The sequence below is a fragment of the Delphinus delphis genome, chromosome 17, assembly GCF_949987515.2.
Source record: "Delphinus delphis chromosome 17, mDelDel1.2, whole genome shotgun sequence".
NCBI classification, from domain to species: Eukaryota; Metazoa; Chordata; class Mammalia; order Artiodactyla; family Delphinidae; genus Delphinus; species Delphinus delphis.
Window position 1 is genome coordinate 76,357,159 of NC_082699.1, and position 25,122 is coordinate 76,382,280.

At 55.1% G+C, this 25,122-nt stretch overlaps 1 protein-coding gene across 1 annotated transcript in view; it reads right to left on the reverse strand.

The window, feature by feature from the left end:
* Positions 1-25,122, reverse strand: part of COL22A1 (collagen type XXII alpha 1 chain) — a 237,922-nt gene that overhangs the window by 196,211 nt on the left and 16,589 nt on the right. The window contains exons 3-4 of the mRNA XM_060035315.1: positions 7,782-7,856; positions 426-537 (exon numbers count right to left, since the gene is read on the reverse strand). Coding sequence (XP_059891298.1) covers positions 426-537; positions 7,782-7,856 — 187 coding nt within the window. The remainder of the gene's footprint in view (positions 1-425; positions 538-7,781; positions 7,857-25,122) is intronic.

Genomic DNA, 25,122 nt, shown 5'->3' on the forward strand with positions numbered 1-25,122 from the left:
CACTGAACTGGGTCTCCACTGGCCAAAACGACTACATGACTCTGGGTGGTGCTCTGCCCGCGTGTCATGCAGTGGCTGGCCCACAGTAGGTGCCGTGGATCTAAGCCATAAATGATAAACGTTTGTAGTTTACTGAACTAACAGAAAAACGCAGGCATGAATGGATGGAGGATGAACACCACACCTGTACGGACAGGTGAGTGTAGAAGGACCAGGGGACCAATAACGTCAACGGTAATACATGGTTAAGAACGAGGCTGAATTCCCGGGTCAGTGATTCGGCTGCTTCATTTCAGGGTGACCTCACCAGGCACTCTGTAGGCGAAATCCCTGCCCAGTGCTCAGTGGGCAACCGTGCTGACCAGAGCCTGCCCACCCTTTCAGAGGCGTCCTGGGCAGGTCTAGAAGGAGAAGCAAGCACTCACTCAGTCCTTTGCACCACAGGGAAGGCTCCCATCCGGACGTAGGAACTCTGCGCCCCGCTCTCTCTCTCCCCCAAGATCGCCTTCACACTGAACAAATCCATCAGGTCAAAACCTGTCCAAAGAGAAGAGCCAGGAGTGAGTTTGGCCAGAGGAGCCCGGGAGACAGAGGAAAAGCACATCTGCTCTCTGGGAAGGTGGCCAGCCCGTCCTGCCCTGGGGGAGCAGGATTTAAGCGTAGGGAACTGTGCAAATCCATTTCCCAGGTGAAAACAGAAACAGCAGAGGGAGGAGATGGACAGCTTCTGTTTCCATGGCCAATTGCAGGAAACAGGCAGAGACGCTGGGGTTTCCGATGAAACATGAGCCTTCGTGAAAGTCCTGGATCACAGGCAAGCATGGAGTAAGCAGTCGGCCACCATTCTGGCCGTGTGGCTGGCATTCAGGGAGCCCACGTGGGGACACCCGGCTCACACAGCCTGGCTCTGCAGGCTAAGTGGCAACTTTGGCTTTCCTTCTTGCAGCCACATTTCCGCAATTCACTTGGACTCTGCTTGAATTATAATTTAGCAGCTTTTAAACGGCATGATTTTAAAGAGCGAAACATCAGAGAGAAGAAAACTCTTCGTGACTCTGCATTAACGGAAAGGCGCGTTTCCTTTTGTCATGACTCTGAGAGAGGACCCTGCTCACTGGCCACACGAAGTAATGGAAAAGACACGAACTTTGGGCTCAGGCGAGCTGGCGGGACGGGGGTCATCCAGCTCAGTCACATATTTGTGTGATGCTGAGTGGGTTACAGAACCCGCAAGAGCCTCAGTACTCGGCTGTGACAGAGGCTTGACACCCGCCACCTTGGCCGTCAAGAGAATCCCAGGCGGTCGCTCAGCCGTGGTAGGAAACCGACTCAGCAGGTCAGTTATTCACTCAGGATTCTCCACCATCAGCAGCACAAACTTATCCATGACCCCCTACAAAACCACATGGACCAGTCTGGGGGGGCTGACTTGAGTCCTGCAGCTGGGGTCCTCAGAGGAGCCCAACCACGATGCCCACACGGAGGCAACGGTGGGATGTACCAGCCTGACACTGCGTCCCTGGGGAAGGGGAACCTCGCAGCAGATGAGAGGAAGCCGCCTGTGGGTGGGCACCCGGCCTCACTTGTCTCCGCATCCTCGGGCTAACACACCACTCGGCATCAGTGGCACCTAACCCATGAGACTTCAGGAAGGTTCTTGCTGTCTCCAACATTCTGAGATGCTGCCATGGAAAACAGGAAACGAGCTTGCAGGGCTCACATTAGGATGACTAAAACATCTTCTAACTAGATTCTGTCCTAAGAGACGATTTAGTCATTCAAGTTGTATTTTGAGAGCCTCTCTGTTCCAAGCCCTGTATAAGATGCTGTAAGAACAGAAAGGAATTAGCATCAATTGAGAGTTTCAGCAGCAGAGTCAGACAGGCCTGGGCTGTGTTCCTGACCACCAGGCCCTAGCTGTGTGACCTTAGGCAGGTTGCCTGACGTCTCTGAGCACCAATTTCTTCATCTGTAAAAAGGGGATTGTCTTTGCACCTCATAGGATTGTGGTGAAGCTTGGATATGATACAAAGCTCTTTGTACAGAGCCTGACATAGAGCAGAAGACCCACAAAATATTTTTCACATTATTTAGTTCCCTTTACAATGATTACAGCCTCTTCTCCCCCTAGATTCTATCCGTGGATATCACTTACGCATTCAATACATATGTTTTGAGATCCTGCTCTGTGCCAAGCATGCATGAGCACTGGAGACACCGCTGGGAGAACTGGTGCCCTAGTGGGAGGCCAATAATAAGCACATGTCCACACAAACGTAAAGGACAATTGCAGGCAGTGAGGAATAATTAAACAGGATTTGATGGGAGGTGAGCAGGGGTGACCGGGCAGGCCTCAGGGGGCGGGCCACCTGAGCAGGGGCTGTTCCAGGCCCGGGGCAGGGCCTCTGATGGTCTGGGAAGGGATTCCATGCACAGCAAGGCTGTGCTGAGATTGAGGCCCTGGGGGACTCTAGGCACCGGCCCCTCCCCAGCCCCTGCCATTCTGAGGTTGCCTAGTTCTCAGAAAATGACTAAGAGTTGCCATCATGTCATTTCTAAACAGCATCTCACACACCAGCGAATTAACAGAATTCATGGCACGACGTTAAACGAGATTTGGTCCTTAAGATAGAAAACATGTACCCAGAAGCTCCCTCAGGGATGAAGACAGCACACCTTGGAACAGTGTGCCCTTTAGTGCCCACTGAGGCAAACGACCTAGCCTCCCCAGAGATGCAGGGGCCCCCCAAGGGGCAGGCACCCCCCAACGTCATCACCCGCAGCTCTGGGTTTAAGGCCTCACAGAGCCCGGCGGGTCCAGCGGGATCAGTGGGTGGAATGCACTGGGCCACCCAAGGAGGGATCTCGTGAAGATCCAAAGGACCGCCCGTGCACTGTGGCCCTGGACCTGGAAGTGACCCGCAGGGCTGGGAAGCAGAGGACAGTGGGAGGGGCTGGTGCCTGGGAATGGGGTGAGTGGCCCACAAGGGTTCCATGGAAGGGACGCCGAGCGGTGAAGGGCCCGTTTAGGCTCAGGTTCTGTTCCCAGGAAAGGCAGAAGAGGCGGGCGCAGGTTTTGGAGCCGCTCTGCCCAGGTGTGAAAGCAGGCCCAGCGCCGGCCGGGCCACAGCCCGCATCCTCGCGTCTCCTTCAGCAACGAGGCAAGGGTAGGGGCCCGACTTGCAGGCTCGCCGCCTCGGGCCTCGGGGCCTCCGGGCGTCCCTGCCATCTCCCCCTGCGGGAGCAAGTGGGTCCCGGGGGGCTCTCCCGTTTGTCAGCACTCAGAGGCTCTCAGCGGCCGGGGAGCAAAAGCCCTGGAGCGGTAACTGCCTGGACACGGGGTGGGCTGTCGCGCCAGGGAAGCACCACTTTCGTTTAAGGAGGGAAAGTGGGGACAGGAGAGCATCTCAGTGAGACACACCTGGGCCTCCCTGCTCTTAGACTCCGCAGCTCCACGACTCTGGTGCAACTACTCAGCCCCTGCAAACTCCCACTTCACAGGGCTGCCCAAGGCCCACAGGGATGCGCGGGCCCCGGGGGCGCCCACTGAGTGCCGGCTCTGACTCAGAGAGCGGGCTCAGAACCCGGCAGGCACGGGCCCGATGCTGCCCACTACGGTGCCAGGCAGAAGGGCAGAGAGGCCCGCTCCTCTACTTCACAGCTCCGTCCCTGTCACTGGAAACCGCCACCTGAAGCTGGGCTTCCTTGTAGCAGTCATGTGTGGGAGAATAAAAAATAGCTTTAGAAAAGCAAAACATATGCTCTACTTTCTAGTTCCACTTTCGTTGGCTTCCATGGATAAAAACAAAGACTTAAACACCACAAAACTCTGAACAACAAGCAATTAACTAGGAGGCAGCAAAGGGCGCCGAGAGAAAGATGAATTGCCTGCAATAAATAAAGGCCGGGAAGGAAAATGAAAAATGTTCCCGAGGTAAATGGACCCTGATGCGAGGCACCGCGAGATAAAGCGGCGATTGTTTAATGTAGAGACTGCAAGGATGCACCTTCCCGAAGTCACGGACTCAGCTGAACCAGGTGGTATCAGGGACACCGTGACGATCGCCCAGAGTCCTTCAAAGGTCCGCGCTGGACGAAGCTTTGCCGGACCCCCAGGCACAGAAGTTACTCCCGGGTCTTTCGTGGGTCTGGCCGAGGTGCACACGGTTAATCTGTCCCCAGGAGAAGGTGAGCAATTTGAAGGATGGGACCTGATCTGATTCATGTTTCCATCCCTAAAAAAGTAAGAGCCCTGGTTGTCGTTCTTAATTGAGGCACCGTCAGTGGAAAGAGGGAAGGAGAGAAGAAAGGAACTCACTAAACATTAAGGGCCTCCTCCATTTAGATGCCCTGTTGGCTGCTCCAATGCTCAACAGGACAAAATCCCAGCCCCAACCCCCAAAAGTTTAGTGTCTACAGAGAAACAGGCACAGAGAGAAGCTGTGTTGGTATCATGGATGGGTAAATGAGAAGGAGGGGGAATGGCTGGGCTTGTGTAACAGCACATGGAATATTTTCCCTGCCCAGCTGAGGAGCAATCAGGGAAGGCTTCCCAGAGGAGGCAAGGCCTGGCCTGAATTTAAAGAACAAATAAAATCTGGGCAGACAGAGATGGAGGGAAGGGCATCCAAGGTAACTGGATGTGCAAAGGTCACCGGACCTGAGGCACCGAGGTTCTTTCTGAGAATCCCACGATTTCGGGATGTCAGGAGCCATGGTTAGGGGAGTGAGCTAGGCAGGGGCAGATCAGGCTGGGCTCTGTCGGCCACGCGAGGCGGTTTGAGTTTCTTTCTACAGGCAGTGGGGAGCCGCGGAAGGGCTTTAAAGCAAGGGAGAAACACAATCTTGTTTCTGTGCTCGAAGACCTTCTGGCAGTGGGGATGGAGGAGGAGGCAACGGTGGGACGTACCGGCCTGGGGGAGACTGGGGAGGACTAGACTTGGAAACACAGGCCTGGGAGGAGGGAGGGAAGGGGCAGTGAGCTGAGACTATCGGAGATGCTCGTGACATGGCGCCTGTTATCTGGAGGTCGGAACTCAGGTAGGAGCAGAGAGACATTAGGATGTCTGTGGCCCAATCTCAGAGCTGGACCGTGCCCAGCACTTTCTTTCAGCTTTAAATAGCTGACCCCCCAGGAATGTTGTATAACACCTTCAGTCACTAGAATTTGCAGAACATTCGGTTTTTAGAGCTGGGAGGGGTCCTCAGAGATATCATGTCGGATGTATTGTTGCGTAAGTGGGGAAACTGAATCTCAGAGAGTCGGGTGATGGACCCAGGCCTCCAACCTGCTTTGTCTGTTCTGTTCCCCGTGCTCACTGTTCCAGCCCAGATAAGCCCTAAAAATAGCTGGAGTCATTTAAGGAACCGCCCGGAGGTGAGGCTTTGGGGAACTGCATTTTTTACAAAAGCTGCTCCGGTTACCCGACTGCGTCTAAGTTGGCAAGTGTGCGGCTCCATCTCTCCCTAACTCCGGTCTCAGCTCCAGCTGGCAGGAGCCTCTTTTCTGGTCTGGTTATAATTAGAGGAGACGATAGATCCCGCAGGCTCTCTGCTCTCAGAGCTGCACAAGCAGGGCATCTGCACCGCGTGCTGATGGAGGCCCACCCAGCGCTGTGATTTACTTCCTGGGGGCCTCGGAGCCCACCAAGGGGAGGCGAGGTTCCAGGCTTCACTGGCGGCACATCCACACAGCGGATTCTGCACAGAGGGTCCTGTTTCTATCCAATCGCGACAAGACTCCTCAGCGGGATCCTCACACGCCAGAGCCGAAAGGATTTGTTCCCAGCTTGCGTAAGCACACGTGTGCACACACAGACGTGCACGCACGCACATGCGTGCACACACACGTACACACAGACACGTTCTGAATCTTCCCAGCCAGAATCAGTTATTCTTCAGTGGAAAAAAATACTGGGGGCTCTTCAGTCCGTAGAACGAGAGGAAAGCTCCTTCTGAGTTACAGACGATACAGCAGATGAAATGGTGCTCATTTGCATCTCCTCCCTCCCTCCCCCTCTTCCTTCCGACGGCTGGATGTTAGCCCTGACTCCGCCACAAACTCAGGCAAATTACTTAATGTGTCTGTACCTGTTTCCCCAGCTACAAAAGACACAATAGTGCTGGTCTCCTACATTGTAAGGGTTAAATGAGAAAATAAGTGCAAATCCCTTGGCAGGCAAGGACGTGGTAAGCATGTAAGTGCTGGTAAGCATCAGTTATTACTATTTCTGTTATTAATGGTATGACTGTCGTAACTTCCCTTCTGTGAACAGACACACTGGATAATGAATTATTTAGGGGAGGTGCCGTTACGAGGGATTCATCGCTCAGGAAGCCCGACATGGACGATGCAGCAAGGTAAAGATCTGCCTTCCAGGGTGACCTCAGCGGAAGTTACTCGGGGGCAGAGCCGGCAGAGGCCCAGCCAGGCTCGAGGGATGGAGAATACATTACCCAGAGCCAGAGCTCCGCTGGGTAGTACCGAGGCAATCAGTGGGGACATCCGTGCTCCCAGCAGTTTTGCCCTTTGGACGGTGACTCGGCTATAAATATTTTCACTTCAAGGTAGCTGCATTAACACAGTGACTAGGATGGAAGTCATCTTGCTCTCAGGAGTTAGACAAAGACATCCTGATAGAGAGAGTAAGCACCTCACTGAGCATTGACTACAGCCCAGGCGCTCCCCGCAGAAGTGCTAGTTTATCCGGGAGACGCTCGATGGAGGAGAAGGGTCAGCAGGGAGGGAGGCACGGCAGCTGACGAGGAGAGAAGCACCAAGCCGGCTGCCCCCTGTGGGGAGCTGCCCCCTGTGGGGACGTGCTGGCAAGTGGGTCAAGGGGCCGGGTGTTTCTTTACCGACGCTCACTGCTTGAGGGCTGGGTTACTCCCGAGGGGTGTTAATCCCCTGGCACGTTTCACCTGCCGTGCACACAGGGAGCACAGCCTTCTGCTGTTCTAGAAACAACCCTGAGGCGCCAAGGTGCAGATGCTGGCGTGTCCGCATGGGCAGGCGAACCCGGGCAAGCTCCCTGGGGAAGGGGCGGGGCACTGCAGCACCTACCAGACACCGGGTTCTGATGGCCCGGGGCTCACTGCCTTGGATGGGAGACTGACTGCACTGGTTAGAAATGGACCCGAGATGCTTTGGGGTGGAGACACGGGGCTCCTGACGGGGCCGGCGTTGGTGAGGGGAGCAGGGCTGGTGTCCTGCAGGGAGGAGAACTTCCCTGAGATCATGTACTTGAAGTGTTCAGCTGGACACCCGGGAGGAGCTAATGGACGCTCATCACCATCGGGACGAGGGGGCCGGCTCAGCGTCCCCTGCGCACTCAGTTACCCAGTCGTGGTCGCGTTCAGAGACAGCCTCCGCGGAGTTTATTTCTGCCGCTGGCTCCGCAGTCGTGTGTCTCTGTGTTCCCTCATCCGTTGATTCACTCATGTATTTATGACTCTGATTCACTCCCAAATGCATTTTTTTATTCACCCTTTGCCCGGCTGCCAATCACTCACTCACCATGTCACTCACTCCACTGCATTCTCTACCGACCCTACAGCATCACCACCTGCTCCCAGAGGGAACACGTGAATGGTCTTCCCTGTTGACGGTTCGTTGACGGGAGCTGCTACCTGCACAGTTCAGACCATCCTGTTAGGACTTTGGTGAAGGACAGGAATGAGGACAGCACCAGCAAGGCTACCCTTGAATCAAGGAGGGTCATGGTCAAGTCCAGCAAAAAGCACAGAAAGCAAGCCGTGTAGGGTGGCTGTTACTCTCTTACCTGTGATTTCCTTGGTTTCGCCATTGGTGTGCTTAAAGCGATCTCCTTCTACACGAAGGCTGGGGCAGAGGACGTCTGAGAAAAGCAAGAGGAAACAGAGATCGATGAGCAAACGCAGCCCACGGTTCCTCCAGGGCACGTGACGTCATTGGGACCCTGCGCCAACCCCCCTGCATGCAGGACGTCCAGGATGGGGCAGACGCAGAGGCAGTGCCACATTGACGGAGTGTTTCATTTACTCCCAAATGTACTTGTTAAGCATCGGCTCTGCCAATACTGTGCTCATACGGGGATGAGATAAGAACAGGCATGGTCCCCACCCACAAGGAGCTCACAGTCATCCATTAGAGGGAGTCAGACACGGAAATCCACACGATCAATGGGGTCATAAGTGACAGAAATGGGTCTGGGTTGCTAGGGCACTAAGGACTCTGATCCAACACCTAGCCCAGCCTGGGGAGGTCAGGGAAGCTTTCCTGGAAAGGCGATGTTTGAGGTTTCCCTTAAAGGAACAGTAAGACTCAGCCAGATGGACAAAAGACCAAAAGGCGATCCAGGCAGAGGGAACTTCATTCATAAAGGCAGGAGCTTATAGATGAAAATCGCAAGCCAGCAGGGTGTCGATGAAACAGGAAACGTGCTGGGGGCCCACCTACAAGGTGTCTGTTATGCCGCCCCAGGGAGCTTTAGGTGCAATTCCAGAAGCAGGCGTAAGCCCAGAAGAAGCAAGACTGCTCAGTTACACAAAGGCAATGGAGTCAGTCACACAGTGAAAAATACTTCATTATATGATATTACATAAACGCCTTATTATACGATATTACGTAAATGTCTTATCGGAATGTCTTCATGATTTCTCACTTAAAAAAAAAAGTTGGAAGGAAAAGGGATTCTTCCAGTTGCCCTAAAATTCCCAGAAGGAAACTTACGGTTTCTTTCAAAGGGGAAAGGATAGGGGAGGGATAAATTAGGAGTTTGGGATTAGCAGATACAAACTACCATATATAAAATAGATAAACAACAAGGACCTACTGTATAGCATAGGGAACTATATTCAATATCTTATAATAACCTATCATGGAAAAGAATCTGAAAAAGAGTATGTGTGTGTGTGTGTGTGTGTGTGTAACTTAATCACTCTGCTGTACACCTGAAACTAACACAACATTGTAAATTAATTATACTTCAATTTTTAAGAATCCCAGAGAGAGCACCAACTGTCAACGTTAAGGTTCCAGGCCCAAGTGTTGGGTCCACTGCAGGTCTCCTAATCTCTCTGTCGGTGTCAGTACGTGTGACGTGGGACACCTTACAAAATACACACTTGTTGCAGGGCTGCTTGGAGGACGAAGCAAGATCAAGCCGTAACAGGACTTAAATGTAGCACCGGAGGCAACTTAGTACAAATACTGCCCTGCCCTTGAAGCAATCTGGTTACTATATACATTATTATAATAATCACACGTTATTAGGCAGTTCTGTCATCCCATCAATTCCACGTGCAGTAATCTCTTTTCATACGTTTTCACAAATGTTTCACTGCGGGACCAGTTTGAGGCCCCTTTTCCAATCAGCACTGAGGGGAAAGAATGAGATCCTCCCTGATTTGGGAGGAGGTATTTTTAATGTTTATCCCAAAGGCACCAGAGGTCTGACAAGCCCCAAGGAAGGAGTTATTTTGGAAAGGGCACGGAGTTGTCTGTCTAGAACCAGATATGCAAGAGGACGCCAGCAGTGCGCAGCATTTAGACGGCGCCACCCAGGACAGCGGCAGCTGCGGGTGACGGCCAATTGCTTTAAGGCTGGCAGGCCGCCAGAGGGACTGGCTGGGACCATGCGTCATCTAAAATGAGTTGACTCAGAAGGTTCTAGCCTTGATTATGAGCAAACCTCTGGAGGCTGACACCTGGAGCTCAGGGCAGGCAAAGCTACTGAGCCTTGTCTCTGCCCTGACTCCCAAACCGGGACGGTCAAAGGCAGTCCGAAAGCTACGACCACAGAAAAGACTGAAACGTTTCAAAGACGTTAGCGCTTGCCCAAACTGCTTTAAGAAATCAGTCCCCAAACCACCTGCCAATCTCCTTTTGGGGCCATCACTAAGCCTCATACACTCCAAAGCCTCAAGGGGGAATTTAGAGCTGACTTAGTAGGTCAGGACAAATGGCTCCCAAAAGACATATGGGAACATATGTTTATGTATGACTGATTCACTTTGTTATAAAGCAGAAACTAACACACCATTGTAAAGCAATTATACCCCAATAAAGATGTTAAAAAAAAAAAATACCCCCTGCAGCCGGGCTCCCCAGGGAAGATGGGGCCCCAGAGGCTCACCTCTAGGCAGGGAGGGAGGTTAGCATCCCAAGTCCCTCTCAGCCCGTGACTACCTCCCTTTGGCCAAGATACGCCCACCTCTTGGGTAATGATCTATTTATTTCCACGTTAACTCATTTATTCGAACTAAAATACTTACAGAGCTCCAGACACATTCCAGGCACTGAGCTAGCTCCAGGGACACATAAGTGGGATAAGACACCGTCCCTATCTTCAGGGCACTCGTGGGCTGTGAGAGGACTGGGAGCAGGCACGCTCAAGGAAGCGCCCGCGCTGCCGTGACGTCCTGTGTCCCCGCTTCCCAGGCCCCTCCTCCTCAACCCTGCTGCCACTCACCCTAGCCTGGGTAAGGGCCCCCCGGCAGCGCCCGTGTCCTAGAGCCGGCGGCACCATGCTGAAGGCACTGACTGGCGTGGCTGCCTCCCCGGTGGGTCTGGACACCCAGCTGAGCCTCAGTCCAGCTGTACGTCCACTGCCTTCACGGCTCCAGGCACAGAACAGGCCTCGAGTCTGTGCTGAACAGAACGACCAGTGCCGCCTGAGCCAAGCAGTAAAGGCTGAGCGGCGGCCTGGACGCCTCTGGGGCGTGGGCTGCGTCATGATGTCGACAATCAGGTGAGAAGATTGCACAGGCTCCAGGACTCCTGCCACTGAGGTGTCGCACACACTGCTAGGTGCCACCCTAATACCCATGCCCCACTCCTTCCTTGCTAAAAGAGCGTCACTTTTATTCAGAATGGCAGCATTTTCCGCCTATGGAGAAAAGCTGTGGCTGGTTGGTCTAAGCCCATTATGGTAATTCTGTTCCCCACCTTTCCAGCCACCCTTCCAGCGAGGGATGGACCTGTGACCCAGCTCTGGCCAAGGACATAAATACCAGAGCGTGCTTGGTTGAGAAGGCGTGGTGTCTTAAGAAGCTTTGGTTTCCCCAATGTAAGGGGACAGATAGGTAGACGGGATTGGCAGGCGTACTTTCCCTTCTTCCTCCTTCAAACGTGGGACATAACATCTGCAGGACTGTCTAGAATTGAGGAGAGAGGAACTCCAGCTACCCCCAAGCCTAGGTGAAAAGCGTAAGAAAAAGAAACTCATTTTCCTGGTAAAGAAACTACTGACAAACTGGATTACCTTCACTTATCCAATCAATACAGATTTACAGGTAATCATTCAGGGTCAACATAAAAAGCAGTTCTGGAATTAAGGATAAGGGTAAGTTCTCAGGAATCAAAACCTGTGCTGAATTAGCTCTTGCTTAGTTGGCCGATTTTCCTTCTTGAAAGTGTGAGAACAAAACAGACATGGCTGATTACAAAGCCCCTGCTCCCCTGGAGTTCATGTGCTGTCACCCACTGCCATTCGTATTCTCTCAGCTTCCAGGAAGGCAGAACATTCTAGACCTCTGGAGAGCAACGAGATCCCTTTCCACAGGAGGAGTTCTTTCTCACCAGAAACCTTCGACAGAGGCCGAGTCTTGGTTCATCAGGGCGGCTGCTCCCAGAGGGACACACCATGAACTCACTGCACTTTCCCGGGAAAAACGCTTCCAGTTGCCCTCAGTCTACCACATGGCAAAAGGGGAGAACGTGCTTGAGCATCAGGGGAGGAGGGTTTGCACCAGGCGGTCTCTGCTTCATGCTGAACACCCAGGCCCTGTCTAGAGAAGGTGTGTCATGCTGTCCCCTGGCTCCCAGCCAAGAGTCTCTCCAGCTGGAAAAACGGGTGTTGGCGATTACAGAGTGCCTACTGTGTGCCGTTCACCCACCTGGAAATTCTACCCACAGCAACCATTCGAGGAGGTAGACGTTGTTTCCGTTACACAGATGTTAAGAACTGAGGCTAAGAGAGGTTAAGAAACTCACCAGATAGGAGGAGTATCTGGGTTTGAATAAAGGCCTACCTGTGTCTAGAATGGAGGAGTGGAGATGGTTCCCCGGCCTAGCTGAGCAGCAGCAGGAGAAGCAAGGAGCAGAGCGCCGAGGGAAGAAGGAGTCACTGCCCATCCATCACCTCCTGGCAGTCACTGCTGAGCGCAGCTAACCACAGATGGGATGATGACATTCCAAGTGGGCAGGGGAAGAGGCGGAGGAGGAGAGAGATGAATCAGACCCCCCGCAGACTCACGGCACAGTTCCTCCGCGGCTCCGAGGCCAGCCAGGAAGTCGTCCACACACCCCCACTTTGGAGAGCCAGGCCCCAAGGCCCCAGGGTCGATACGAATAATTTGAATTGTAAGGGCTTCCAAGACTGCGTGCCCACACGTCCAGGTACTGCGCTGGGTGCATGATGTGGACAGTTTCTGCTCTGCCGGGGGATGGAGTTACCGCCTGGTCAGGAGACAGATGCAGAGGGCTTGCTCTGCACAGACCTTGTGCTAGGCATGTCGAATCCATCAGCACGCTGACTGACCACCCCCGCTACAGCTTTACGGGACAGGTGCTGCTGTTTGCAGATGTAGAAAGAAAGGCACACAGAAGTCAGCAAGATGTCCAAGGCCACAGAGCTGGCAAACGGCAAAGTCAGAGTGCTGGCCCCAGCCTCTGGCTCTGGACCACTACAGCATGCAGTCTCTCCAAGGTCACCTGCCCAAGGCCACACAGCACAAAGGCGCCCAAGTCTGTCTCCAAAGCCTGCAGGGACAGCCAGCCAGCACGCCACTCCCTGAGGCACCCCTCTGCCTCTGGACACCCCTGACATGTACAAGGGGCCCCCTCGCTCTGCACCCAGCGGTTTCACGTGCTCTCCGAGTTCTACCCATCGGGTCCGTCTGCTTGTGCCCACTTACACCTGGCTCTGGGCAGGGCACTGGGGAACCTGGGGTGGGCAGACGGCAAGACCCTGCCCTAGAGTGTGTCCTCTGCCGGCACCAAACCCAGAACAGGTCTTTCACAAAAGCCGGTTAGGTGTTTCAAGACAGTCAGCGAGCGTCCTCCTCTCTCCAATCTTCTCCAGCTGAGCAAGCCTGGCTCCCTGGCAGCTCTCTCACCCGGAGGAGAAAGAGCAGAAAGAATCAGATCCCGACGGGAGCAGTTAGGAATCTAAGCGCACACGCACTGTAGCCTCACAGCTCCCGAGGGCACGGCTAAGGCACGTTCCTGCCAACAGATGCCAGTATGCAGCGAGCGTCCTGTTTGACACATGTCAGTGTAGTTATCATGTCCGTTTTTCAGATGAGAAAACTGAGTCTAAGAGAGCTCAGATGACCTGCTCAAAGCACACCCCTAGTTAGTGGTGGAAACAGAATTCAAGCTCAGTAAGACTCCAGCACTCTCCTACTCGCTACGACAAACTGACGTATATACACAGCGGTCTGGAAGAACATATATGACACTTAAACTAACTGTGGTTACCTCTGGGGGGCAGAACTTGAAGTGGTTTTTATTTCCTTTTTGCCTTTCTGCATTTTCAAATTTGTTTTAAAGGTCTGAACATGATTCACTAGTACAGTATTCGCAGGTTATCAGTGTCATTCTTTTCTTTTTAACATCTTTATTGGGGTATAATTGCTTTACAATGGTGTGTTAGTTTCTGCCCCATAACAAAATGAATCAGTTATACATATACATATGTTCCCATATCTCTTCCCGCTTGCGTCTCCCTCCCTCCCACCCTCCCTATCCCACCCCTCCAGGCAGTCACAAAGCACCGAGCTGATATCCCTGTGCCATGCGGCTGCTTCCCACTAGCTATCTACCTTACGTTTGTTAGTGTGTATATATAGTGTCATTCTTTTTTAAACGTAGGCCTGAGCCTTGCCCTGGGGCCCTCTTTGCTGAGGCAGCAGGAGGCTCTAGGGGAGGGGGCAGCGGGATGGCCAGGGACTGGCAGGCAGCCATGAGGGCTGTTTGCAGAGGTGAACTGGAGCCCCGGAGGACAGCTGGTGCAGACATCCCCAGGAGGTCTGGGGGATGGCGGGGGCCTTGTGGGGCTCAATATGCACTTCTGGACCCAAGAGCTACCGGTCAGGGGGACAGGCCCCCATGTTCAAGGGAGCCACCATGGAGACAGACAGACAGACAGCTGGACAGACAGCCGGACAGATGGGAGAGAGCTCTGTGCCACGGCCAGCAAATACCTGCAGACGCTGGGAGGGTTCACTAGTGGGGGCCGAGGACACAGGGACACCATAACAAGCAACGAGCACTTCTTTGGAGTCACTAAAATCCTGGCGCACGTCATGAGCTCCCTGCAGCTCTCAGCAAGGGCAGTACGGGGCCTCTCTCTACCCATTTGCGAAATGGTGAGGAAGAAAAGGGAAGTGCTGGACCTACCCTGTGCACCACCTACCAGCTACTTTAGACAGTTATGTGCTCTGATTTCACAGCAACCCTGCAATATGGGCATGCTGATGCATGGGGAAGCCAAAGCTCAGAGAGGTTAAGTAATTTATCCAACATCACACAGCCAGCAAGTGGCAGAGGCAGGAATCAAGCCAGGTAGTGAGGCTTGGACATCGGGCGCTGGACCACTATTCTACACACACATCTGAGCATTAGAAAGCACCCTGGGTATGAGTATAATAATAACCAGCCAGTCATCGGATAGCTCCACTGCCTCGAGGTCACACACAGGGTCTCAGCCAATGCTCTCACAGGGCAGATATTCACATCCGTTCTTTACAGGTGAACAAGGAGCTTTCCCCGTTGTTAAAAAAAACACACACACAGAAACAAAAAAAAACACCTGAAAATTGTTATTAGCTGCATCCCAGGGCCATGGTGTGGACCGTGTGAGGAACAAAGAGGACAACCCAGGGTCCAGGTTCCACCTCCACCTCCTATTCTAGAACTTTCTGGAGATTCCCGGCCTGCATTTCCCTTCTAGGTCAAAGTGAATTGGCACCTGCTGCCTCCCCAGAGGCCCCACATCCCCTCAGTGGTCGATGCCCACCTCCCAGGTCCCTTAGGCTGGAGGGAGGGTGTGGTCAGGGTGCCCAGTCTACGGGGGAATGAAGGCTAAGTGTTTTAGAGGCAGCCTGATGGTAAGAGACAAAATACTGGTAGAAAGAACCCTCCCCTCCGGGGCCTGCTGACAGCAGGATCACCGGGTCTGGGAGAGCAGGGCCACCCATCCTCTGTCTCAGGAAGAGCACGCACGGCGTGAGAACAGTGAGAAGGAGAGGCTACCGGGCGCCCTCCCGCCCGAGCACACGCCTGCCTGCTGGGGTACAGTGAAGCGGGGACAGGGCCAGAGGGGGAAGTGCTCCCCAAGGCTGGGGAGGGGCAAGGTCTGGAGTCTGCAGACACCCACCACCCACGTCAGTTTCTCCTTCTGTGTCTGTTTCCAGACCCAGAAACAGGCATAGAAGTTTGTGGGATTTTTCCCCATCCAAGGTCATCCCGAAGACTAAATGGACCAGTGGGTGAGGAATTCACGGCCTGACGCCTGGCACCCAATTCGAGCTTGTTCGTTCCTTCACTCACTCAGCCAACATGTATTTGCACAGCGCCCGACCCATACGTCCTGCCATAAGTAGCAAACGTGTAAACACGCAGGTGAGGGGGCCCCACCCTGTTGGAGTGACTAGCCAGACAGAGGAGAGGGCAGCGAGGAAACACACAGACAGACACAGAAGCGAGCCAGCTGCCACGAGTGATCAGTGCTGCTGGGGACACGTCGGTGATGTGGGGCCAGGATGCGCGTGGGGTGCGCCGGCCTGGGAAGACCTCCTGGCTTGGTGAGCTCTGGGCCGGGAGCTAAGAAGGGCGCGAGCAGCCTGGGAAGAGCAAAGGGAAGAAGGTCCCGGCGAGTGCAGAGCCCTGAGGAGGAAGGGGCTCGGCTGGCCCAGAGGGGGGAGGGGGACCGAGCCCAGCAGCAAAGCCCAGGGCATGGAGGGAGGAGAGGGGGGTCAGGGGAAGCCTCTTAACCCTGGGCTGCGTCTGTAATTCAGGGCAGGGAAGAGATGGCTCTGCCCGGATACAAGGGGGCCGTGATCCAGGCCAGGGGCAGTGAGACTCCTGCGAAGAGGGTGTGGTTTCGATTGTCCCGGGCTACTTGGACCTCCTTCCCTCCTGGGGACTGTCCCGTGGGCAGAGCACCAGTAGGTGTCACCAGAGACTGCGAGGACCTCCTGTAGGACTGGCAAAAGGAGCCTGGGGCACTGGGGCGGCAGGAGGTAGGCAGAGCCCTCGGCCAGCCTGAACAGCTGCCAGGGCCCAGCTCAGCCCAGCAGTGACCTTTGGCACCTGGTGTCTGAGAAGCACCTAAATGCAAACCCCCTTCCCTTCACGCCACGTCCGACGACTGCCTGCCATGCTCCTGGCGCTGAGCCGAGCCAGGGCACACGCTAAGGGGCCCGCGGAGCTCAGGGAGCTGCCGTCCAGCAGACAAGATGGAAACTGGTCAAGTAAGGCCTTGATGTCTCCAAGAACTCTGTGATTATAACCCCTGCAAGGTACTGAGGCCAGTGGGGGCATGAAAACAGTGGGATCAAAGGGTGTCTCCACTGAGATTTGAGGGATGAGTCAGGCGAGAAGGTGAGAGCGGGAGGAGGGTGACCCATCAGGGGTGCAGGCCAGGGCCCGAGGGTCAGGGAGCATGGACACATGGCCAGAATGGCAGACAGAGAGATGAGGTGCAGCAGGGGCGGGGCCGGGAGGGGTGGGGGGTGATGGGTCCTGGCAGGAGGTGCCCCTCGGCCTGGGGGCCTGACACTGGCGGGCAGGGGTGGAGGAGGATGGACCGGTGAGGCTACCACAGTGGATACTGGCGGCTTCGAGCCATGCGGCGGGGGCCAAGCAGGGAGGGGTGCTCAGGCCCTGGTCTCTCTGGAAAGCAGAGTGGGCAGGCTGGTGGCCTAATGGGTGAGGAGTGCCCCAGAAAGAAAGAATGTTCTGTCCTGAGCATCTGGAACCCTGCAGGAAGAACCCATCTGGAACCAGAAAACACAAGTCCAGTTTCCGACGCTTCACGTTTGAGATGTCTCTTAGACACCTAGCAAGCAACCGGATCTGTGAGCCTGGCTTTCAGACTCCAAAACAAAGCTCCAGGCTTTTGATGTGGGAGTTGCTCCTTTGTAGACACAGCCTTTAAAGCGCTGGGAATGGAAGAGATGGTTCAGAGATGGAGAGAGAGGAGAGAAGAGGTCCCAGGGTAGGTCCCAGCCTCCAGCTTTGCATGTCGGGACATGAGACCCGACCAGCAAAGGAGGCTGAGAAGGGGACGCGGGCGGGCCAGGAGGGGCAGAGAGGAGGCGCGGAGGTCCAGAGGAGGGAGCGTTTCAGATTACAGGATTAAGAGACCGGCCTGCCGAGTAACAGAGTTCATAACCAGGGACCCAGAGCTCAAGCCCAGGCGCGTCCCACTCCAGCATCACCCCGCTTTGCGCTACAGCAGCTGCTGTGTGGATGGCCAAGGAGGAAAGGCCTCGTGGGGGTGAACCTGTGTTTTCTGTGCGTGGCACCGTCTTTTCCAACCCTCCGAGGCTTGTTTGCTCGATTCTAGAACTGAACCCACACTCTCAGTATCTACCCTTCAGGGTCCTGGCAGGCACTGGACAAGAGAACGCACACGCAGCGCCAGACTCAGTCCCAAGGCTGCCGTGATCTCACCCAGTCACGTCCTCCTCCTGCCCACTCACCCCAGGACCGAACCCAGCCTGCCGTCCTTCCCAGGAACCCGGAGCTTCCGCTGGACCAGAGCGGGGAGGGGCACCCCCAAGGCTTTCTCCCATGGCGCAGGGTCCCCAGGGAGCGGGCTGCTGAGCAGGGAGGGGAAACAAGGCAAAGCAAAACCCTCCCTCCTCCTACGTGGGCTCGGAGTAGATGGAGAAATATAAAACCAAGTAAGTGGCAAAATGGGAATTTATCACGTGAACGCGCGGAAGGGTTGACGAGACTTCCCGTGGCCCGTGGAGAGGAGCTGAGACCTTCCGCCAGGAAGGCGCAGGGAGAAGGGGAGCCCACGGCGGGAAGAGGCCTCAGGAGCCGCGGCTCCGGGGGCAGTGCTGACCTGCGTGTGACCAGGACAGACCCCCCCCTCCCCTCCGTCTCAGGAAAGCACAGGACTGGCTGAGGGAGCCCCACGTCTCCCCACAGGCACATTCCCGGCCCCTGTGGTGTCTGTGCTTCTCACGGGAGATGGGCAAACAACATACGACGCTATTCATTCTGTCTACTTGCGGCCATATCCTCTCCATCAGCATGTGGCCTGGGTCAGACCGTGCCCAGACTCAGGGTCGTGTCCTCAGAATCAGAGCTCCGGTGACCGAGGCAGGCCACAGGGACAGGAGCCCCCAGAGGCAGCGGGGCCGAGCTCAGCCGTCCACTGCGTCAGGCCCCTGAACGCCTGTGGGAGCAGGCAGCAAGGTGGGGACCTCTTCACCGGTTCCCAGGGCACTGGACAGGGGTGGAACTAGCCAGCCCTGATGCTCCTTTGCTCCTGGCCCCTCTGCCCGAGGGCTGGTGGAGGTGGGTTCCTGGAACGGCCATGGGCTGCGTTCCTGCGGGGACCCGGGGGAGGCTGCTGGGACGTCTCGGCCAGATGGCAACGAGGGGCAGCCGGTGTGGCCCGGCTCCCCCCGCCCCCAAGACAAGTCCAGCGGTGAAGGCAGAGCTGTGACTGGACACGGGGCTGAGGCCTGCAGGAAGGGTGGGGACATCCAGCGCACACACCCCAGACGGGGGCCCCGCCCACGCCTCTCCCAGCCCCACCCCGGGCCGCCCACTGCACACGGCCGCCTCCTCTGGGGGTGTGCGGAAGAGGGGCCGGCTGGGGGTGGGCACACGGGGGTCACCTGCCTCTGTGCCCCTCCACGGCTGTGGATCCCCACCTGCGGCCCGGGCTCTGCTTCACCTGCCGACGCCACACCTGGAGCGTGAAGCTGCTGGAGCTTCCTCTCCTCCCAGTTCACCTCAACTGGCTGGGCAGCCCGTCAGCCCCTGCTCCTCACGAGAGCACCACTGCGTGCTGGGCCCTCCGTTCAACTCTACTCACTTTCCCCTAACTTCCAGCCGCCCTCCCGCCCACCCCGCCCCGGCCCTCAGACCCCATTCTTGGGGGGTCGCCCACCCTGCCTCTTCAGCTCCGCCCACCCCACCTGCCCAGCCGCTGGGCTGCGGCTCCAGCTCACGTGCCCTCTCCATCTTGATCCTGGTGGCACTCATCCGTTCTGTGGTGTAAGGCGTCGTCACCTTAACCTCCGCTCTGCTCTGCGGCAGGGCTGGGAAGAGGACAAGGCCAGCAAGGGCCCGAGGCCCACACCTAACGAGCCGCACCCCAGCTGCCCACCTGGAGGGCGCAGGACCTCGAGAGTGAGTCTCCTTAAACCCGGAGCCTCACCGGCCTCAGCTGCACCCCACCCTGTTTCTCTGGGTCTCATTAATGACCTCGAAGCCACTGCAAACACGAGGAGCTCAAAACAAGGACACGCTTGCTCCTGCCGTCCCACTGCTCCATCAGCGTCCCTGACCTCCGCTACCCACTTCCGCCTCAGAGGAGGCTCTCGAGGCTCTTGGGACCTGGGATCCGGCTTCCCCACCACACAGAACTCAGAGGAGTGAACGCCCTGGGGATGAAATTTCACCAGCAGAGACAGGCAAGAGCCAGCAAACGAATTCCCCACCCCTCCCCCCGCCCCATCAACTATTCTGAGGGTGCGGATTCCACGAGGGCCTTTCTGCCAACATCCTTCCTGACTCACCCCAAGCTCTGGGTCGGGTGCAGCCGCCAGCACCTCAATAGTGCACCAGCCCCTCCCCTCCCGAGCCCCCCTCCTCCCCTTCCCCACACTCCTTCAGCCCTGGGATGCAGCGCCCAGGACAAGAATCTAAATTCTGCCCCAGGGCACCCTGGACTCCTCCCACTGCCCCTGCTTTCTCTGTCCCCTCGTTGCATCCGTCCTCCACCCAACAGCTCCGTGAATGGAACTCATGAACAGGTAGCACCGTGCTCTGGACAGTAGGGTACACGCCGTGTGTCAGCATTCACCAAGCTGGACACTTCAGATACGCCCCGCTTTCGGAAGGTTGCCTATGTCTCACTATAAAACGTAAAACGAAACAAAGTCTTCAACGGCTTGGCATTCAACTCAGAATAAAACTCCTAACACTTCCCACAGACACAGGACTCCATCCAGGTGCTGGCCTCTGCCCACAGTCTCACCCTGTCCCTCCCCGATCTGCTCCAGGGCACACGCTCCCTGGTTTCTCAGTTCCTTTATATAACCCCAATCCCGTTCCTTTACATAAAGTTTCCTCTGCCTGGAATTCTCTTTGCAGGCCTTCTTCCTGGTGTGCCCTCAGAGGGCCCCCAAATCACCAGGCCTACAGCAAATCCCCTCTTGTTTGTTCCTAGCCTCCCTGGTTATGTCTGACAGAGGGCACTTACTAAAATTTCCTGCTAGAATTTTCACTTATGTTTCAGTGCTTTTTCTATGGTTTTGTTCTCCCCTGAGATAGAGGGTATGTTTATCCCACGAACTCCCAGACGCCCCTGACCTGCAGTCACAGTTTCCAGCTCACGGACAGCATTTCATCAAGAGTTCCCGGACCCACGAGTAAAATGCTGTAACAAGGCCACCAAGTGGGTTTTCTCGTCCCCATGTTTCAGACAAGGACACTGAGAGTCAGAGCACCCAGGTGCTTCCTCAAGGACAAGTGCCCGGCACCTGCTCTGTGTCAGGCGCTGCTGGAAGCACTTTCATACTTTAACATATTTAATTTTCATAGGAGAAGGTGGGACTAGTGCACCCATTCTACAGATGAGGAAGCCAAGCACAGAAGTTAAGTAGCAAGTAAAGAGATGAAAATGGCAAACACAGGACTTCAAGCCAAGGTCCATCAGCCTAAACATCCAAGCACTGACCTATGATACAAACTGCTGGGCCTCAGAAGTTGAGATGAAAACAGAGGAAAAAAAAAAAAGAGAGGGAGAGGGAGGGAGGGAGGGAGGGAGGGAGGGAAGGAGGAAGAAAATTCTCTAGTGCTCAGAACTTTAAAAGATCTGCACATTCACTACAGGTTTCCTGGCCCTCTTTTTTTTTATGCTCAAGGCCCTTTGTGGCCTCCAACCAACAACAGTCTCACGGACATCACGCTGGACACCACTGGCCAGGCCCTGCTCATCCGCCCAGCGACGATGGAAAAGGCTGCAGAGGCTGACTGTTGACACCGGAATCCTCAGCGGCTGAGCCAGGGATGCTAGTGAGGTGTTTCTGGTCATCCCTCCCTGAAGGTGGGCTGTGGTGTCAAGTTCATGCAGAGCAAGGAGAGGGGGGAGGGGCGGACTCCAGCCGGCCTGGGCCGATCTCCCTGTGACCCCAGCACCTCTTCAGCTTTGGTGTCTGGGGCCTGGTCTCAAGGGATCAAGGTCGCTGCAGTCCATCTTACCTCTAAGTTCCAGTACGCAAAGCAACAGTGCTGAACTGGTTATTTTCACTTTCTAGGCCAAGATTTTTGCCTCCGGGACCGGGAGGAGGCTGAGACCGTGGAGTGGGCACGGGGCTCGCTGCGCTGCACCCCCAAAGGCGGCTCTGCTTTCTCTGCGCTCTGGCTGAGGCTTCTCTGAAGTGGGCACGTGGGGACCGGGCCTAGACTTAACTCGGGTCTCAGGGTCCACAGATAGCTGTGGACTCTTTGCCGCGTGCCCGCGGGGGAGAGGCCTCCTGCGCACGCCACGCAGCCGGTGGGCAGCAGAGCTGGGTTTACAGCCCAGGCCCGCTGGATTGCAGAAAGCATATTCTTTCAACCCCATTTTGTTGCCTCCCTGACAAAAAGGAGACAAAGAGAAAACAGAGCGGGGAGGACAGGCCAAGGGACCACACCCACTCAGACCCCATGCTGCTCTTCTAAACCACTCTGGACTTCCTCGCCCAAGCAGCCCACTCCCACTGCCAGAGGTACAGCGGTTCCCACCTGTTCTCCTGAGAGCGGATCATGCAATCCCCGGGCCCAGGGGCTGTGAGGGGCGGCCGTATGTGGGGTTTGTGGGCAGAGCTTGACCTCGTATCCTGGGGTGTCCTTGCCCCCATGAGGCCCCCATGAGTCAAGCCCAAGTGAATAGGACGTGTGAAAAGAAGGGGGCTGGGTGGGCTGGGGCCAGGGTGTGACCTCCCGGGCCACCGTGTCCTGGATGCCACTGGAAGGGGAGGTAACCACCCGTCTCCCAGGCCCACGCTGGGCGGATGGGACGTGTTTCCCGGGACAGTTTTTACACTTGATGGGTGGCTTATAACACAGACTGCACAGCAGGCAGGCTTCCCCTTGCTCTCCTGCCCCAGGCTCATGGGTCAGCGCCGCCCCCGTGCCGTGCAGGGTTCAGTCAAGGCGAGCAGAGGTCACTGGAGGTGATCAGCCCTGCATCCCAACCTCCTGTAACTGAGGTTTCCACTCCCTCTGCCAGCACAGGCTGCTCTGGCCCATGGGTGCCTCGTGGGCAGCCTAGCCTGAGCACAGGGCAGAATCTGGGGCCCAAGGCAGACGCGGGTGCAGCAGGAAACACCCAGGCCGGGCCCGCCCTGCAGGGGAGCTGAAGTCCCCACCAGCCTGGCCCCCTCAGGGACCCTCCAAGAGCACCAGTTATCACTGTCCCCTCTTTGGTCACTTATCCTTACACCTGGTCGTTAGACTGATGCAAGGAACAGGAGCCTTTACTGAAAACAAGCAAATAAAAACACACTATGTGCCTGTTACTGGATCAAGCAAAATTGGCTACTTCAGAAAATAAGAGTAGGTATTTCACAAGTGCCGATAGACACTCAAAAGGCACTGATTTTTAATACAGCTCTATTTTTCTAAGCAGCTGCACGGCGCCTGTTCCAGGGTGAGCGGCAGGAGGAAGGGGTGTTTGCTGTGCTGACCGCCCCGTCTAGGCTCACGTGTGTGGGGGGTGGGGGGGAGGGGTACATGTGTACACTCATGTGTATGTACGAGTGGGCACGGGCGAGTGTGTCTGTGTGCCTCTGCTTGTGTTTGTATGTGGATAAACGCAAAGAAACCAGAGCCTGTGTAATTAAAAGGACAAAGACAGACACATTTTACAGCAAAACAAGTCACGGAGAACGTACGGCTTTGACAACTGCTTTCCTTCAGGCTTCCGTGAAGCGTGAGGCTGTATCAGAAGCATCGCAATTAATCAGCCACATATCTTGCAAAGCCCCAGACATCGTGTAAGCCCCGTGCCCTGCACGCCCTCCCGCAAGTGTGAATCCAGTTCAGCCAGGACAAGGGTCACTGCAGGATGTGAGAGACACTCAGAAATGAAGAATTTCTCCACGTGTTTAACTATACAGACGCAAATTTATATTCAGACCGTGTATACGTGTGTATACATTTTGCAAGTGCCAATTTCACTGCGGCCACTACACTTTATCCCTTTATCAACTCAAAACGAAAGCCACTGTGGGAAATGCACAGTTGAACCCCCCTGGGCTGGAATTCCCGGCATGTCGATACCAGTAAACGAGACGGTCGCGCCTAGTGGATGCATTCTCTGCCTGGGACGCCACCAGGGACAAAGAGTGCCGTGGCTGAGGCAACGGCAGGACACAGGTTCACAGCCGACCTTTAAAGTCCTCTCTAGTCCCACTTGGCGCATGAACCCTCGTCCAAGACCTGGGATGGTAGGAGAGCTTTCTAGGATACATGGGTCGCCCCTAAAACTGACAAGATGAGAAGGCACCCGTAATGCAGTAGCACACGGACGGGGGAGGGGATCACGCAGGACGGTGACGGAGACACAGAAGGGAAGGGGCCTCCAGGAGGGTTCCCACCCATCCCACTCAGCACTCCATGGGACACCCTCTCCGGGGTCACCCCAGGAGTTAGTGGCAGCGACTTCAGATTCCCAGCCATCACGTCAGAACCCACTATCAGGGGTCGGCAATCTTCGCTAAAGAGCCAGACGGTAGATACTTCAGATCTTGTGGGCCACGTGGTCTCTGTCACAACTACTCAGCTTGCGGTTGTGCCGACAGAGCCACAGACAACGTGTAAAGAAGCTGACGTGAAGTACATCTTCCAATAAAACTCAGTGTGTAAAACGTTCTGCCTGGTGGGGTGTGGCCTGTGGGACGGGGTTTGGCACCCGCGCACTAGATGAAGGAGAGTCTCACCTTCCTGGACAGGCCAGTTCTCTTTACAGAACTCGCAGCAGATGAGCTTCTAGACTCTGCTTGATTCCCTCCTGTGACAGGAAGCTGAGATCCAGTCATGTCATGTCTGGGAGCTTTGGTTTTTGACAGTTTTTATACAGACTTGCCATAAAAATATTAAGTATGATAATAATAGCACAATAAAAACAGTAAGAACCACAGTAAATTATTCACCAGATTGGTAAATACCACAATTTTACAGATAAGGAGACCAAGGCTCAGACAGGTGCACACTCCAGCCCAGGGACCCCCAGCTGGCAGATGGCAGAGCTGGGATTCCATCCAGTCCCTGTGCCACAGACCAGTGGTCCTGGCAGTGCGGTGCCTGAATTATGATGGGCACTAACTCTGTGCCAGGCTACAAAGGGAGCCTTTTATGTGTGTGTTCTCTTGGCTCTAGAAATCAGGTAGTCATATTACTGGCTTCATTTACAGGGAAAACTGAAGCTTAAAAAAGTAATCTCTCAAATAGAGAAAGCTGTATTTAACTGGGGCTTTTAGACCTCAGTCCATCTGCTGAACCCTGATGCCGCATCATCGCAGCTCCCAAGGGACAGAGGGCAGGATATGAACTCAGGCCTTCCCTGAATTCTCATCCTGTAATCCTTTCACATGTCCGAAATTATGCATTCTCAAAGGGGGTAATATTGCCTCCAAGGAGGTAAAACTGGCTTTGAGGGAGAGGGTAAAAAAAAACCTTAGCGATTTCAACGGTCTGCGGCTCTCCAAAGTTCAACCTTACCCAACAGCATAAACAGATCGACAGTTAGGTGTGGTATTACAAGTCCGGAGAAGGAGGCAATTAGAGGGAAAAAAACACGTATACAGCAAGTCCCCTACAGTAAACCTTCAAGTTGCGAACTTTCAAAGATGCAAACGCGCATCTGGTTCCAGCAAGGAGCCAGAGCCTGTGCCGTCAGC